Genomic DNA, 13,675 nt, shown 5'->3' on the forward strand with positions numbered 1-13,675 from the left:
AAAATTCAAATTGTTCCATTTTCATCTCTATATTCTGTTCATTTTTCTTCACTATACTTGATATATGATTTTATTAATTTAAGACTATTGTTTTACACATCATCAATTTTATTATCTGTGAAAAAAAATTCCTTTCACCTCTAATCATTTGTTTAACAACTAATCGTTTAATCTAATCATTTGTTTAACGATGTGCTATAAGTTGATCCCATAATTTACTTGTCTCTACATAACCTTAAAACAGCTAGAGTGAGCATAATCATTTTTACTACCATCAATTTTATTTTGTCAATCAATTTGGTCAATAGAAATTATTTTAGAAGTTAAAGACCATGGTGGACAATTTATTAAAATAGAACTTTAGTGCAATTGCCCAAAATAAAAACCGTTAGCAAAACACTGAAAAATGTACAGTTCAATGTCGTCCAAACAAAAACAAGATGCTATTTCAAAAAACAATAAAATGCCACTAAATATTGGGCGTAAAAGATGAAAATTTTGGCTACTTCATCTGTTTCAAAATCGTTTTTCTTACAATAAAATGAGAGAAAAACACTACGTTTCCTAGGCCAGCCATCTGTTTTAATATATTTGTTGTGTGCAAATCAGTATGAGAAGAATAAATCAACAAATCATCTATACATCGGCGTCAACATGGTTTCATGTAGGACACCACATCATGTGACCTCAAGCATCCCCCATGGTCTCAACAAGTAAATGAAACATTTGGGAAAGATCACATATTTCTCATTTGCAGTCCCTCAAATTCAGCGTCCTCTTAGGTTTTGCAGGACAGACAGAATTGAAGAGCCCAAGCTACTTGTTCCGGATGCAGCTATGCGCTAGAGTTCGACCTCTTGAAGGTCATCCCCAAGGGAAGTACCATTCTGCTGAAAAGATGAGCTGCTGACCAAGCTAGTCTGCTTACTGTGAGTGGGTGAGAATATAGTGGGACCATGGCCTAAGTTTGCACCTGTCGTGGTCTGATTGAATGACTCGTAATTCCCGCTCCAAGATGCTGCTCTTGATCTGGATATATGAGCATTATTGCTTCGAGTGGAAATATTGTTCATGCTTGGAAATCGCTGGATGGATGATGAAGCTGATGGCGTTGAGGAAAAGGATGCCTCTCCTATTGCTGTTTCTGCTGGATCTTCACCAGTGGTGACATCTTTGTTGTTTTCGCCAGCTGCATCAGTTGGTTTTTCATTTGTGCTTGCAGGTTCTGCGGGCATAAAGAATTTTGCACCAACCAATGGATTTGCCGATGGAACTGCAGGTGACTGAAAAGTTTTTCTGAAAGCACCACTGCCATCACCAGCACCACCGCCACCCTTGTTGAATGTATCAACATACCTGCGTGAAAACTATATTATCATCCCTAGCCTACAGAATTTTCCAGACAAAATATAAATAAGAAAAAATGATGAGCGTGCTTACCTCGACCGAACTCCCATTCTGCCACGGGCTGAGAACTGATTTTGGCTAGGTGGAGTTGGTGGGATTGCAGAGTTATGTTCCAATGGAGTCATAGGTTTATCTGCTTTTCTGCCCTTATCAGCAAGACTTTCCGGTTTCAAAGTATCATTCTCTATGTTGTCACTCTTGAAAGCACTACTAATCTTGTAATTTGGCATACCATTCTGAAATGGCGTTGTTGTTGGAGGCGGGGGAAGGGGGGACTCCTCTGCTGGAGGATCAGCTCCTTCCTCCACCCATCTCTTGAGCTTTTCATCATAATAGAACTTGTTACTTTCACCCAGTTTTGCCTTCACGTTGAGAGAAGCAGAAGCAAACAGTGAGCCCGAGTAACATGAGGTGAGTGAAGAATATATATGTTCACAAACAAATCATGTCAAGGAAAATACCTGGCGGTGGGATCTGGACACCCACCCCATGGTTTTCTGAAGAAGTTGTGAGCCAATGCGTCCAAAGCGTGAGCCACCAGTTGTAGCTTTGCTTTGTGCATTGTCTGGGCTTGAATCCTTTGATAATGTTCCAAAAAAGTTAGTAAAAACACAACGAAGGTTCCTTCACCAAAATAAAAAAAATAAAAAACAAAACTTGAAATGGAATCAACTAAAAGGAATCATATTCCCTAACCAACTGCTTTCATTTTCATGTAAGAGGAAAATTTTACCTGTTTTGGGGTTCGACCAAAATCAGGCTCTGAAACACTTCTATTGTGCCTAATGGCTTTACTATTATTATTACTATTACTTGACCACTCAGTCATTGTCTCCACTGATGCTGACGGAACTAAAGAAGCCATGGCCATTGTTGATTGGCTGTTTGATACTTTAGGGGCAATAGAATAGATTTCTTTGTCATTTACATTCCCTGATGGCACAGGTGGAAGGGGCGGTGCACCAATCATGCGATGAATAGATCTATCAAAGGTAGTAAACAACTTGCCAACTATATTTGCGGGAGCCAAACTTGAACCATAGCCACCCTGAACAAGAATAGTGAAAAAAACCATCAGAAAAAAAAATGTAAAGGCTGTAAAAATTGGAAAGAATTATTGGGTTCCCCTTGAGAACTACCTGTTGGTGGGTACGCAATCTGTCCTCTAGAGAGGTTAACACCGGTTTCCACATTTCAAGCTCAGAAGTACGAGCAGAACTCTTCAACAATTTTGAAGTAGCTTGACAGTACCTGCATAGCTAATATGTTAGGCAAGAAGGATGGCAGAAACACACAATCTCACTACTCACTTCAATGAATCTGAAATCTTTCCCACTTCTGCCAGCATGTAGGCATAAATTATCTTGTATGGCTGGAAAGGTAGTAGGATGAACTGAGAATTTCCTTGCACCTTTGAATACTCATAAAGTTCTGTTCTCTGTACAAAGGATTGAAAAAAAAAATTAACTGTTTATCTGGTTTCAGCATATGTAGACCCTGATGGCAGGAACTAGAGCATGTATAGTTGAATTTCATTTCAGATTAAGCAATAAGGAATTGTGTACCCGTGGGACCAAAAAATGACAAATTGTATAAAAGTAGTCTTTATGATTCATTATTGCAAGCACAGAAGTTTCTCCTAATATTTCTACATCAGAAAAGAATTAACTAGCAAACATTGAACAATCACAATGCAATATAAGTGCTTCTATGACAAATTCAGCAAGTAACAATAAGAATTATTCAATTCATAGGTATCATTGATCTTAATATCATATTTTACTTGACCTATAAATACAAAGAAACTAGAATATGTTCCCAAGTAACATATGATAGTTCTTCTTGAACATCTGACTTTTGTATAAGCGCTTCTGTGACAAATTCAGCAAGCAACCTAAGAATTATTCAATTCATAGGTCTCATTGATCTTAACATCATATTTGATGTTCCCAAGTAATGTATGATGGTTGTTCATGAACATTTGACTTTCGTACAAGTGCTTATGTGACAAAGTCAGGGAAGCAACATTAAGAATTATTCAATTCATAGGTCTCATTGATCTTAACATCACATTTTGTAGCTACAAGTATAAAGAAACCAAAAGATGTTCCCAAGTAATTATGATGGTTGTTCATGAACATCTGACTTTCGAATGAGTGCTTCCATGACAAATTCAGCAAGCAACATTAAGAATTATTCAATTCATAGGTCTCATTAATCTTAACATCATATTTTACTTGTAGCTATAAATATAAAGAAACAAGGGGATGTTCCCAAGAAATGTATGATGGTTGCTCATGAACATCTAACTTTCGTATAAGCAGCTGAAAAAGAAATGAACCAAAACTCAGAAGGTTTTTAATATAAATCAAGAATTTACAGCAAGAGTTGTAGAAACCATAAACTAGTTTGTTTTGTGTTTAAAAGTTACAATGAAGGGTAAGATGCCAAAACACTAGGGATATCTTCCATTGTGTTTTAACCAAGGTTCAAAATTTTGAGGCGTGCTAGAGTTTCAATTTATTTATGATCAGAATGATAGGATTTGGATACCATATCGTGTTATACCAACACAATTTTAGTATTTTTTTAAAATATAAAATATATTAACTTAAAAATATTTTTATTAATATTTAATTACTATAGATGCTTTTCCCAATAATTTGTTTCCATATTCATCCTTAAAAAGGTTTTTTCCTTAATCTTTTTAACAATCCTATGTCTTTGTTGTTTATTTTATAAATGAATGAAGGGGGAGAAGAAACAAACAAAAGAGAAAGAAATTAGCGAAGGGAAAGGAATTGGCGGTAAAAAACTAAATAAAAAAGATGAAAGAGAGAAAGAAATTAACTGCCTAAACCCTAAAGCCCTCTTAACCCTAAACCATAAAATAGAGGGAAAAGGAGAAAGGAATGAAAATAGAATAAAAATAGGGGCCTGCCTGCAGCCAGGCGAGCCTGCCAAGATCTCGTGGTGGCCTCGCAACATGACTTCGCAGAGACCTCCAGGAGGCCATTGTCGCCTTGTGGCTAAGTGTCAACTGTGGGACCGAATGGTAAATTCCACCCGTGTCAACCAACATGGCTCGGTATCACGAACCTTGGTCTCAACTCTCAAGAAAGCAAGTAACATAAGTGAAGTAACCATACTTGAGTGCGAATATGCAACAATGAACCTAGGTTAACCATTATGACAGTGATGCACAAAGGTTGGAAGCCAACATGGACTTAAAAAAAGACCCCTTGATTAAATACATGCAGTTGATGTTTCAGTCTTAGAGAGGGGAGAAAAGAAACATGAACCATTCAACTTCAAACATCATATAAAAAACTGAAACCAGCAAGCACAATACAATGAAAAACAGAAACTGAAATAGTTACAACATAAAAACACCTGAATTGCATCAGGTGTGGCATATGTCCTCGGATATCTCAAGTGATCAGCACCAATAAGACAGAGTCTTGCAGTCTCAGTATATGGTTCAATATTTGCTTCAGCAACCAAGTAACAAGTATGAGCTGCAGTTACCTGTGTCAATATAAATTAGGGGAGTAAACCAGATTAAATATCTATAATCAGACAAAAATAATAATAAGCAAAAGCATACCAACCTCTCCTCTGTCCTTCCATAGGCAGTCTCCCAAATGAATAATTACCAGTTCATCATCTTTTGTTCTATTTGCGGTTATAATTGCTAGATTCTCTTCCCATTTATCCAACATCCCACTGGGCTGAACCTGTCAAGTGCTAGAGAAGCAAATGAGAACCAAAACTGAATGCTGAAACATGCTAAAATGGAATTTCATATTACAAATCAACCATAAACAAAGCTATAAAAAAATAATTAATTGAGAAAGAAAAACACACAAATCAACCATGCTCTTACCTTGAAGAAGGGAAGAATAACAGAACATACATCTTGAAGCAAAATTAGAAGTTAATTTCTAAATACAGATTGAGTTATTCAATCACCTTTGCCTGATGCATAGGTGAAGCCAAAGATAAGCTATTAATTGCATTCTCCATTGGTAAAAACACATCTGCAGGTTGTCCAGCAATAAGCAGACACAGTGATCGTAAAGGTGACCCGAATGCAAGCTGATGTTGTGCCATCTTCTTTACTGTGTCAACATAAAACTGCATCCAAAATTATTAGACCTATCAGAGCTGAAGAAGAATAAAAAATTCTCATTATAAAAATGAAAAGAAAACAAATATTATTTAAAAGATCAAATTCAATCCAACTAAACGAGCCATCTTTTCACTGTTGAAGCCAGGAACTATAACCAAATTACAAGATCCATCAAAAGAATCAAGAATTTTTCCCATCAGAAACATGAATAAGAAACAAATATTATCTACAACCAAATCAAAATCAACTAATTTTGCAAGTGTAGAGAAGAGAGCACAATTATACACACCTTGTCTCCAAGCTGTGCAGCAAGAACAAGAGCAGGGCCCCATAATTGACCTTCTTGAGCAGATTGAAGAGCCTCCCTCCTCTTACCAGAAACAAGAAGGCTTTGCACTATAGCAGCAGTTGCCTGAAAGAAATTGACAGAACAGAGACTTACACAACAAGTTCACTAGATTATATGAAATTATGGGGGGGATAAACTCGGATGAACTCAAGGTACCTGAAGTTGGCTCTCCGATGGAATATTATTCAAACAATAAGCATATGAATCATACCCTCCCAGAGGAGCACTGCTTACTTTTGACGATGCAAAAAGATTGCATACTTCCATTTCTGGACCATTAACATCCTACAAGCAAGAGAATTATACTGAAGGTACAAGAAAATTGCTAAAACCTGAGGAATTCTAAGACAAAATTTAATGAGGAAGTACAGTTCACACTTAATAGCAAGGACTTTTTGGTATCTTTCTTCAATGTATGCATTGCACAGATAGAAATGACAGAACAGCTTGAAAAATTAGCTCTTCACACAAGGAACAAATGACAACTAATACTTATAGTCAACAAGAGATGTACTCCTTAAATAAGACCTCGGTTTGTACTTGTCTACTAACCTACAACATCCTCCTACACAAGGGTACTGATACAGACCCCCGAGCAAGCAGTAAATTCAAGTTGACTAGTTGACGTGGGGATCAAAGTCCAAGAAAGGTTATCTTAAGCACCCTAGTCCCAAGATGGCTCCTGAAGGCCAATCGGAGGAACGAGATAAACTCCCCAGGGGATGTAGAAAAAGGCCCCCAAAAGCCAAGCGGATAGCACCAACCGGATATTGGCTAAGGCCACGAAACCCAGATTGAATAGCCAAGCGTCCCAAGTTTTTTAATGAACACACGAGATGGTTCCCTCTGCAACCCCGATCGGATGGTTCAGATCGGACATTTGAGGGGCCTAGCTTCCCAGGTCCGATCGAACGTGGCACGGAACAGATTCCTGAGCCTTCAAGTAAGTAAGACCTACCAGGTAGTTGAGTCTTCAAGCATGCTCTAAGTATGCTAAGAGTCCTACCTCCCCATAACGAATTCCCAAACACTCAGCCTCCCGATGTCAATCGGATATGAGAGCACACTCGATCCGATCGGACTCCAACAAGGATGATTTCGCTGAAGGAGAAGCACTAGGGGCCCATTAAGGCCTCAAACCCCTTGGAGGCCCAGCCAAGTTCAAATTCCTCATTTACGGGCCAACAAGTTCTTCTCTTAAGAGACAAGTGTACACTACTAAAGTATAACAACTAAAGGTTCGTTAATCCGTTTAGCCCATCAGCCCATTGTCTCATTTAATGTCATGCAGGCGCTTGTCAGAAGATCCATGAAATGTATCTTTACAATTTATACTTAAGACATCCCTACGAGGAGACGGCCCGGTACCGTTTAAGCATGGTGGTAAGACAAGTTACATTAGAGGTTGCATTGTCATGATGAGACACTTTGTTACATGGGTCAAAGGCCAAAGTGTTATATAAGGGGTCCCTTCTCCATGCACAGGTAAGCTCTGGAACATTTTTTTACTGCTTATCACCACCGTTTTTAGAGTTACTCAGATTTAGCCCCAAAACTGACTTGAGAGTCGGAGTAACTACGCCGGGGACCCATCCCTGGCCCTTTTCCTTCTCTCTTGGTCTTCTATGGCTTGGCAGGCTAGCTCGAGACTTTGGACTCCCCCACTTCAAGGTCCTCCTACAGTCAGCACGTCGTCCACCTAACCAGCTGTGCATCTTCACCGATTTCAGACAGGAACAGATACCTTAAATATAGTACAGTCCAAAAAGCTCTCATCAACTGTAGATGCTACGCAATAGATTGAAAAAAACACTACTAAATCAGCCAAACTTTGGTTAAGGTGATAGTTAAATGGTATCTGCCAATCCAAGTGCTACTACTAATTTATCTTAAAATCATAATCTAATGCAGAGCATCCAGGACACAATCATCTCATATCATCCAACACGGATATGTTCCCCTTCAAGATGTTACGAAAAGAAAATGAGGCTACCAACCTCCCTTTTGGATCTTGAAGATGGACAATCGAGGCTACTTACAAGAAAGATGATGACTTCGTGGCCTCCTGACGTGGTTGCACTCTATTCAGAGCCCAGATGAGATGGAATCGGCTAACTAAGTCGTTAAAACTCTAGATTTGGTCTTTTGACTTTTCATTTATTTGTTTCAAATTTTTAGGATTAGTTTTCATTTCTAAAACTTCATATAGATTTTATCTCTTTTTTTTTAGGATTAATTTTCTTTTCTTAAAGTTAGTTTAGATTTTATCTTTTCTCTAATATTAGTTCTTTTTCCTTTTTCTTTTTTTTCCGTTGCAACTTTTCTGTTGCATCTTTTGCTTATTTTTTAGGTTATTTAAACAAGGACTAGGGCTCTTGTAAAGGAAGGTGGCTGATATTAATTTTGGTTTTGATTTGAATAAAGTTTATTTTCGTTTAAATTTAAAAGCGGCTCCTCTTTGTTTATGGATCATCTTTCGATGTCTTTATCTGCAAACCTCTAATTCGAACGTCGCACTCGGATTTTCTTCCCCTGCATCAATTAGTATCAGAGCCTTAGATCCATGGATGACCATCATAGTCGAGGTTGTGGTCGTGAAAGACAAGTTCCGGCTAAGGAAGTCTCGCACCATGATCGAAGCGCACCCTATAAGCTCATCGAAGATCTACAAAGATAAGTCACGGAGTTACGTCTAGTGGCGCAAGATCTTGAAGATAGTGAAGTGCATGGTCAAGGTCGTGATAGACAAGTTCGAGGAAATCTCACAATGATCGTAGTGCCCGAAATCTTCAAGGTCGTAAGTTTTTTATTTTAATTTGGATAAAACTTTTCTTAAGAAAGATATGGACAAGAAGATTGAAATAGTCAATGATCCAACTTACGATGAAGACGAGATTGAGACACTTAGTGAACCGGTATTTGATGATGAAGTTGACGAGATACTTTATGGTGATGACCGTGAGATTTTAATCTTATTTGAAGATGCAGTTCATGCCGTATCGGAAGACAATGCAAAGAAAAGGGAGACTATGAAGGGCGAGTTCTTTTCAACCTGGGGCATTTGATGTAAGAGCATCTAGGGACACAATCATCTCATATCATCCAACACGGCTATGTTCCCCTTCGAGCTGTTACGAAAAGAAAATGAGGTTACCAACCTCCTTTTGGATCTAGAAAAAGGGTAATCAAGGCTACTTACAAGTTAGATGATGACTTCGTGGTCTCCTGACATGGTTGCACTCTATTCAGAGTCCAGACGAGATGGAATCAGCTAACTAGGTCATCAAAACTCTAGATTTGGTCTTTTGACTTTTCTTTTATTTGTTTAGAATTTTTAGAATTAGTTTTCTTTTCTAAAAATTAATATAGATTTTATCTTCTTTTTTTGTAGGATTAATTTTCTTTTCTTAAAGTTAGTTTAGATTTTACCTTTTTTTAAAAAATTAATTCTTTTCCTACTCATAAAAGGTGGTGATGATAAAATATACCGAACAACTATGAAACACTGTTTGGTTTATCTTAAAAACCAATCAGATTGGCAAAAGCTAATAATCAGAGGGGGAGATGCAGCTCAAGAGGAGAAATTGCCTAAATCCTCATCCTTCAGATATGTCACACAAATCTGTCTAAAAATGTGAGCACAATCACCATCATAATAAAAAAATTTTAAAAATATATATATATATATATAGTCACTCTTGTTAGCCTTAGGAGAAATCAATAAAGAATCTTACAACCAGTAGATTGGTTCCTAATTCAAATATCAATAACTGGAAGTGCTAAAACAGATGGACAGTGTGTCTTTGTTGTTCCAACAACAACATTCTTTGAAGAGAAAAGACCCTGCATTAGGAAAACCAATAACAATGATGTCTTTAAGGTGGAATCCATATTCTTGTGGCAATCGTCAACCAGAATGACCGCCACCAGAAGCATTATCAGGCCAACCTACACCATGTTTGTTGATGATTTAGCTTCCCATATTACTTACTGAAATAATGATGGAATAAAACTAAGAGGTCAGGATAGAATTTCCATATGAATCAAGTTGCGCCATGGTATGGTGAAAAGTTGTTATTATCAAGATATGAGAACTCCAACAGAACCAAATATTAATTCCATAAAAAGGAAATGCAAGACTTCAAAATGACAATGGAGTTCAGAACATAATGATTATATAACCATTAGGAAGAAAAATTGCAGTCAAGAACTTAAGAGTGAGAGGAACTCAAGCATTATCTTTTTGATTCTGTGAAACGAAACAATCATAAAACTGTAACAAGAAAAATATATGTACAATAATTTAATTTGAGACTAATGTTATAAAAACCTCTTGTGATGGATCAGAGCCGAAAGGTGATCGAAGTTTTCCATAATTTTGCAATGATATTTTGAGCAACGAAACAAGCAACTTCAAAAGTTTCCCCTTCTGAAACTCCTTGACAGGTGCATCGTAGCTTGAGATCCTCTCATCTAACCATTTATTTATATCCTTTGTAGAAGCACTCCCACCAACAAGAGGACCCGGAAAATTTTGACGGCACAAAGAATGGAAGTAATCCAATGCAGTGCTTGAATCAATACTCGAAGTGTCAAGTTTATTCGTCACAACTTCAGACAAGCTAAGAATAGAAATCACAGCAGCCGGAGTTCCCTTCCAGATGAAATGAATTTTCAGATGCAAGACAAAAAAAAAGATGAAAACTAAATGTACCTACAAAACCAATGTAGGTTTTTAAAGTTTACCTGACTTCCATAATTTATGTTTGCATCAAAAGAAGTGGCAATTTTCACAACTAAGAGCTTCCCTCCAAACCCAAAAGCAACCAAAGCATGTGCAGGGCGTCCAGCTGACGATCTTCCTTCATTAGAAGAATAAGCAAACTGGGAATAAGAAGCTTTTGTATCTTGAAATGAATGTTGTGAATAGTCAACTGAATTTTGATTGCCTAAGAAGCTGCTGGGCATACTTTTCTGAATGCTATGTGGCATATTTTGAGAATAATGTGGATATCTGCTTTCCCCATTAACAGAGTTGTGTGATGTCATAATCCCATTAGAGCTGCCAAAATCATGATTAACAATTGGTTTAAACATCTGAATACCCACACTACTTTCTGCCTCAGTTCCAGTAGCTATGTTCGGATTGTAAAAGCTCTGTACCTCCTGCTTTCCAGATAAACCTCCAGCCTGTAGCATGTTCTGCTGAGAATAGCTAATTGATAGAGGAGCCCAGTGATGCCCAAACTCTTGGGTGTCCAGGGTTCCCTTAGAACTTTGTTCAGTTTGGCCAACTTGATTATATACATTGTAGTTCCCACTTGAGAAGCCATTTGAAGTTACTACCTCATTCTGAACTTCTGTAAGTATCGAGGTAGTGTATGACTCAAGGGAATACCAGTTTTGGGTGTTGGTGTCATAGTACCATCCTGGATACTGAGGATCAAATACCATATTAGGAGGGAATTCTGTGTTCTCCTTATAACCAAGGTTCCAATTGGTAGTTGTAGCATTTGTAGCTGTTGTACTTTCTTCAGCTATGGTCTCCAAGACTGACTGTGAAGTTTGCTGAAGGTATAGATTATCTGAACTACCCAAATTGGAGTTGAAAGCAGGACCTTCTGCACTGTCATTAAAGTTTCCTTGTAAATCCATTCTTGATGAATCATGTTGATTTTGTGCATTCGTGCCAGCTTCATAGCCATCTAATTGATACCATTGCCCGGTAGTTGCGTCATACTTCCAACCTGGGTAGAGACTCTCCCAGTACTGTGCATCAATACTTGTGTTCTGATCAGTAGATGAGCTTGAGAGTTGGGAGTCTTGCATATTCGAGGAATTTGTATGTGCGTCCAAGTTTTCAACTTGATTTTCCACAGGGGAGAAATTAAGGTCAGCATTATATTTCAATCTATCTGATGATGGATCAACATTCTTGGCAAAGAAATCTGAATAACTTTCCAACCCAACATTGTCAAACGGCTGGGGGCTGACACTGAAGGCACTCCACTGAATCTCTTTTACACTAGTTCCCTTAGATCCAGAATGCTGAGTGCATAATGAACTTTGTTGTTCAATCACAGAAGCACACACAACTGAACTTTCCAATGAGGCTACCTGGTCTAAAGAAGAATCTAAAGGTGCATTCGGAGAATCCGAAGACTGCAAGGTCTCACCTTGTTGCAGTCCATTTGATTCGAAAATCAATCCAGCATCATCAGGATCCTCCACAGAGGTACCAATATCATCATCAAGGCTGAGGTTAGATAAATCTCTCACGATTTCGTTGGGACGAGGATGGGAACCCGCTCCACCAAAATCATCATCTACTAGATTGTTGAAAAAATCCTCATCAGTCTGATCTTCCACATGGAAAGGAGAAGATTCCATCTGATTCTCAACAAAGCGAAGCTACCAAGGCAAAAGAAAAATCGCTCCCTTCTTCCCACAATTATCAGACCAGCAATTTTTTTGATCCACCGGGCCACCGACTTATTTCAAGCTGGATCCCTCAAAAGATATCAAAAAAAATATCAAAGATCGAGCTGACAGGGGATCCTCGCTCGTAACCGCCGATTGCGATTCGACAGAAATCGTATCCAAAACCCTAAAGGATCTCCATTATCCCAAAATTACAACTTCCCAAATGATACTAGAATCACAGGAATCCACGGAGAGCAAGATCGAGTAAATCTTCCGATCTCCACCGATCTGACACAAAAAACAACACTGAAAGATACAAATGACGACCAGAGAAGACGAATCAACCTTTAGAAATCAAAAGTTACCAAGCAAGACGCCGGAATCGAAGAGCGATCAGGAGCGCCAAGATCTGAGAAGACGAAGGCGAAGAGGAGACGAACCCTCGTTCGCGATCTAGCCGACAACTCGCCCCAAGTTCTCCCCCTTTTCTGGTCGTTAATTTGTTTGCATTTCCCCTATTTTCCCCCAAATTCCCCGGTTTAACATTCGGCCGTTTGCAAAACCAAGCCGAGAACTACGAACGAAATGGTAGAAAATATAAATTAAGCAGACCCTAACTGGAAGTTTATAATGAAAAGGCTACGGATACTACAGTGCTTGAGTGGGCCGGTCACCACATGCTTTCTGAGCCGCTCAACGCCTGGGCTCCACGTCTCTGAGTGCCTTAGCGCATCCGGGTTGACTTGCCTCGGTGGTTGACCGGACAATCAAATCCGGCCGGCTCAATCAGATCGTTAGATGAACCGGATCCCACGGTCCAACAGACGAACAAGATTAATTAAAGGGAAAAATATCTTTAACGTCCTTTATTATTTATCAACTAATATTTTATTTCTTATATTTTAAAAATAATATTTAATCCTCTTTAAATAAAGTTAAATATGAAAAAAAAATTATATAAAAATAATTAGATACTTTTCTGATAAGTTTTAAAAAAAATTATATTAAATTTATTGATAATTTAGGTCTATTCCTATTTTCTTTGTTCATGTGAATTAATTCTAGATAAATTCTAGATAATTTAAGATCTTAATTGATATTTTCAATATATGCATGATTATTATTTTATTAATTAAAATCAATAAATTATATGTAACTTCTAATAATATATAAAAATTAATATTTAGTATATGAATAAAATAAAATTAAGCAGTTTAAAATATATATTTTCATCGTCCTAACGATGTCACCTTCGAATATAATGTATAATAATTATTTTCTTCGCTTCTCTATATATTTAAAATTTTAGATCTGCCCCTATCCAGGATTATATAAGGTTCTGTGAAAATGGGTGAAGATATAAT

At 37.7% G+C, this 13,675-nt stretch overlaps 1 protein-coding gene across 2 annotated transcripts; it reads right to left on the bottom strand.

Moving 5' to 3' along the window:
- Positions 1–476: 476 nt before the first annotated feature.
- LOC122034387 (protein transport protein SEC16A homolog) lies at positions 477–12,888 on the bottom strand. 2 transcript variants are annotated; one of them, XM_042593621.1, is made up of 14 exons: positions 12,677–12,888; positions 10,635–12,599; positions 10,219–10,542; positions 6,045–6,173; positions 5,829–5,951; positions 5,380–5,544; positions 5,019–5,144; positions 4,801–4,935; positions 2,718–2,845; positions 2,547–2,658; positions 2,141–2,455; positions 1,869–1,985; positions 1,441–1,769; positions 477–1,356 (listed from the first exon to the last, which is right to left on the bottom strand). In XM_042593621.1, exons 2-14 carry the CDS (start codon positions 12,276–12,278, stop codon positions 843–845), a joined length of 4,161 nt encoding a protein of 1,386 aa, XP_042449555.1. In that variant the 5' UTR covers positions 12,279–12,599; positions 12,677–12,888; the 3' UTR covers positions 477–842. The 2 variants fall into 2 exon arrangements, with proteins under 2 accessions (XP_042449555.1, XP_042449556.1); XM_042593622.1 differs by having other exon boundaries at positions 10,635–12,617.
- Between the last annotated feature and the right edge of the window lie 787 nt (positions 12,889–13,675).

The sequence above is a fragment of the Zingiber officinale genome, chromosome 11B, assembly GCF_018446385.1.
Source record: "Zingiber officinale cultivar Zhangliang chromosome 11B, Zo_v1.1, whole genome shotgun sequence".
In the NCBI taxonomy this organism is placed as follows: domain Eukaryota; kingdom Viridiplantae; phylum Streptophyta; class Magnoliopsida; order Zingiberales; family Zingiberaceae; genus Zingiber; species Zingiber officinale.

Excerpts from the sequence above, each read along its gene's own strand:
- LOC122034387 (XM_042593621.1), bottom strand. The coding sequence starts at position 12,278 with ATGGAATCTTCTCCTTTCCATGTGGAAGATCAGACTGATGAGGATTTT. Across the intron at positions 6,174-10,218 it reads GCTCTGATCCATCACAAGAG|GATGTTAATGGTCCAGAAAT; the intron begins GTTTTTATAACA and ends TCTTGCTTGTAG. Across the intron at positions 2,846-4,800 it reads CCACACCTGATGCAATTCAG|AGAACAGAACTTTATGAGTA; the intron begins GTGTTTTTATGT and ends TCCTTTGTACAG.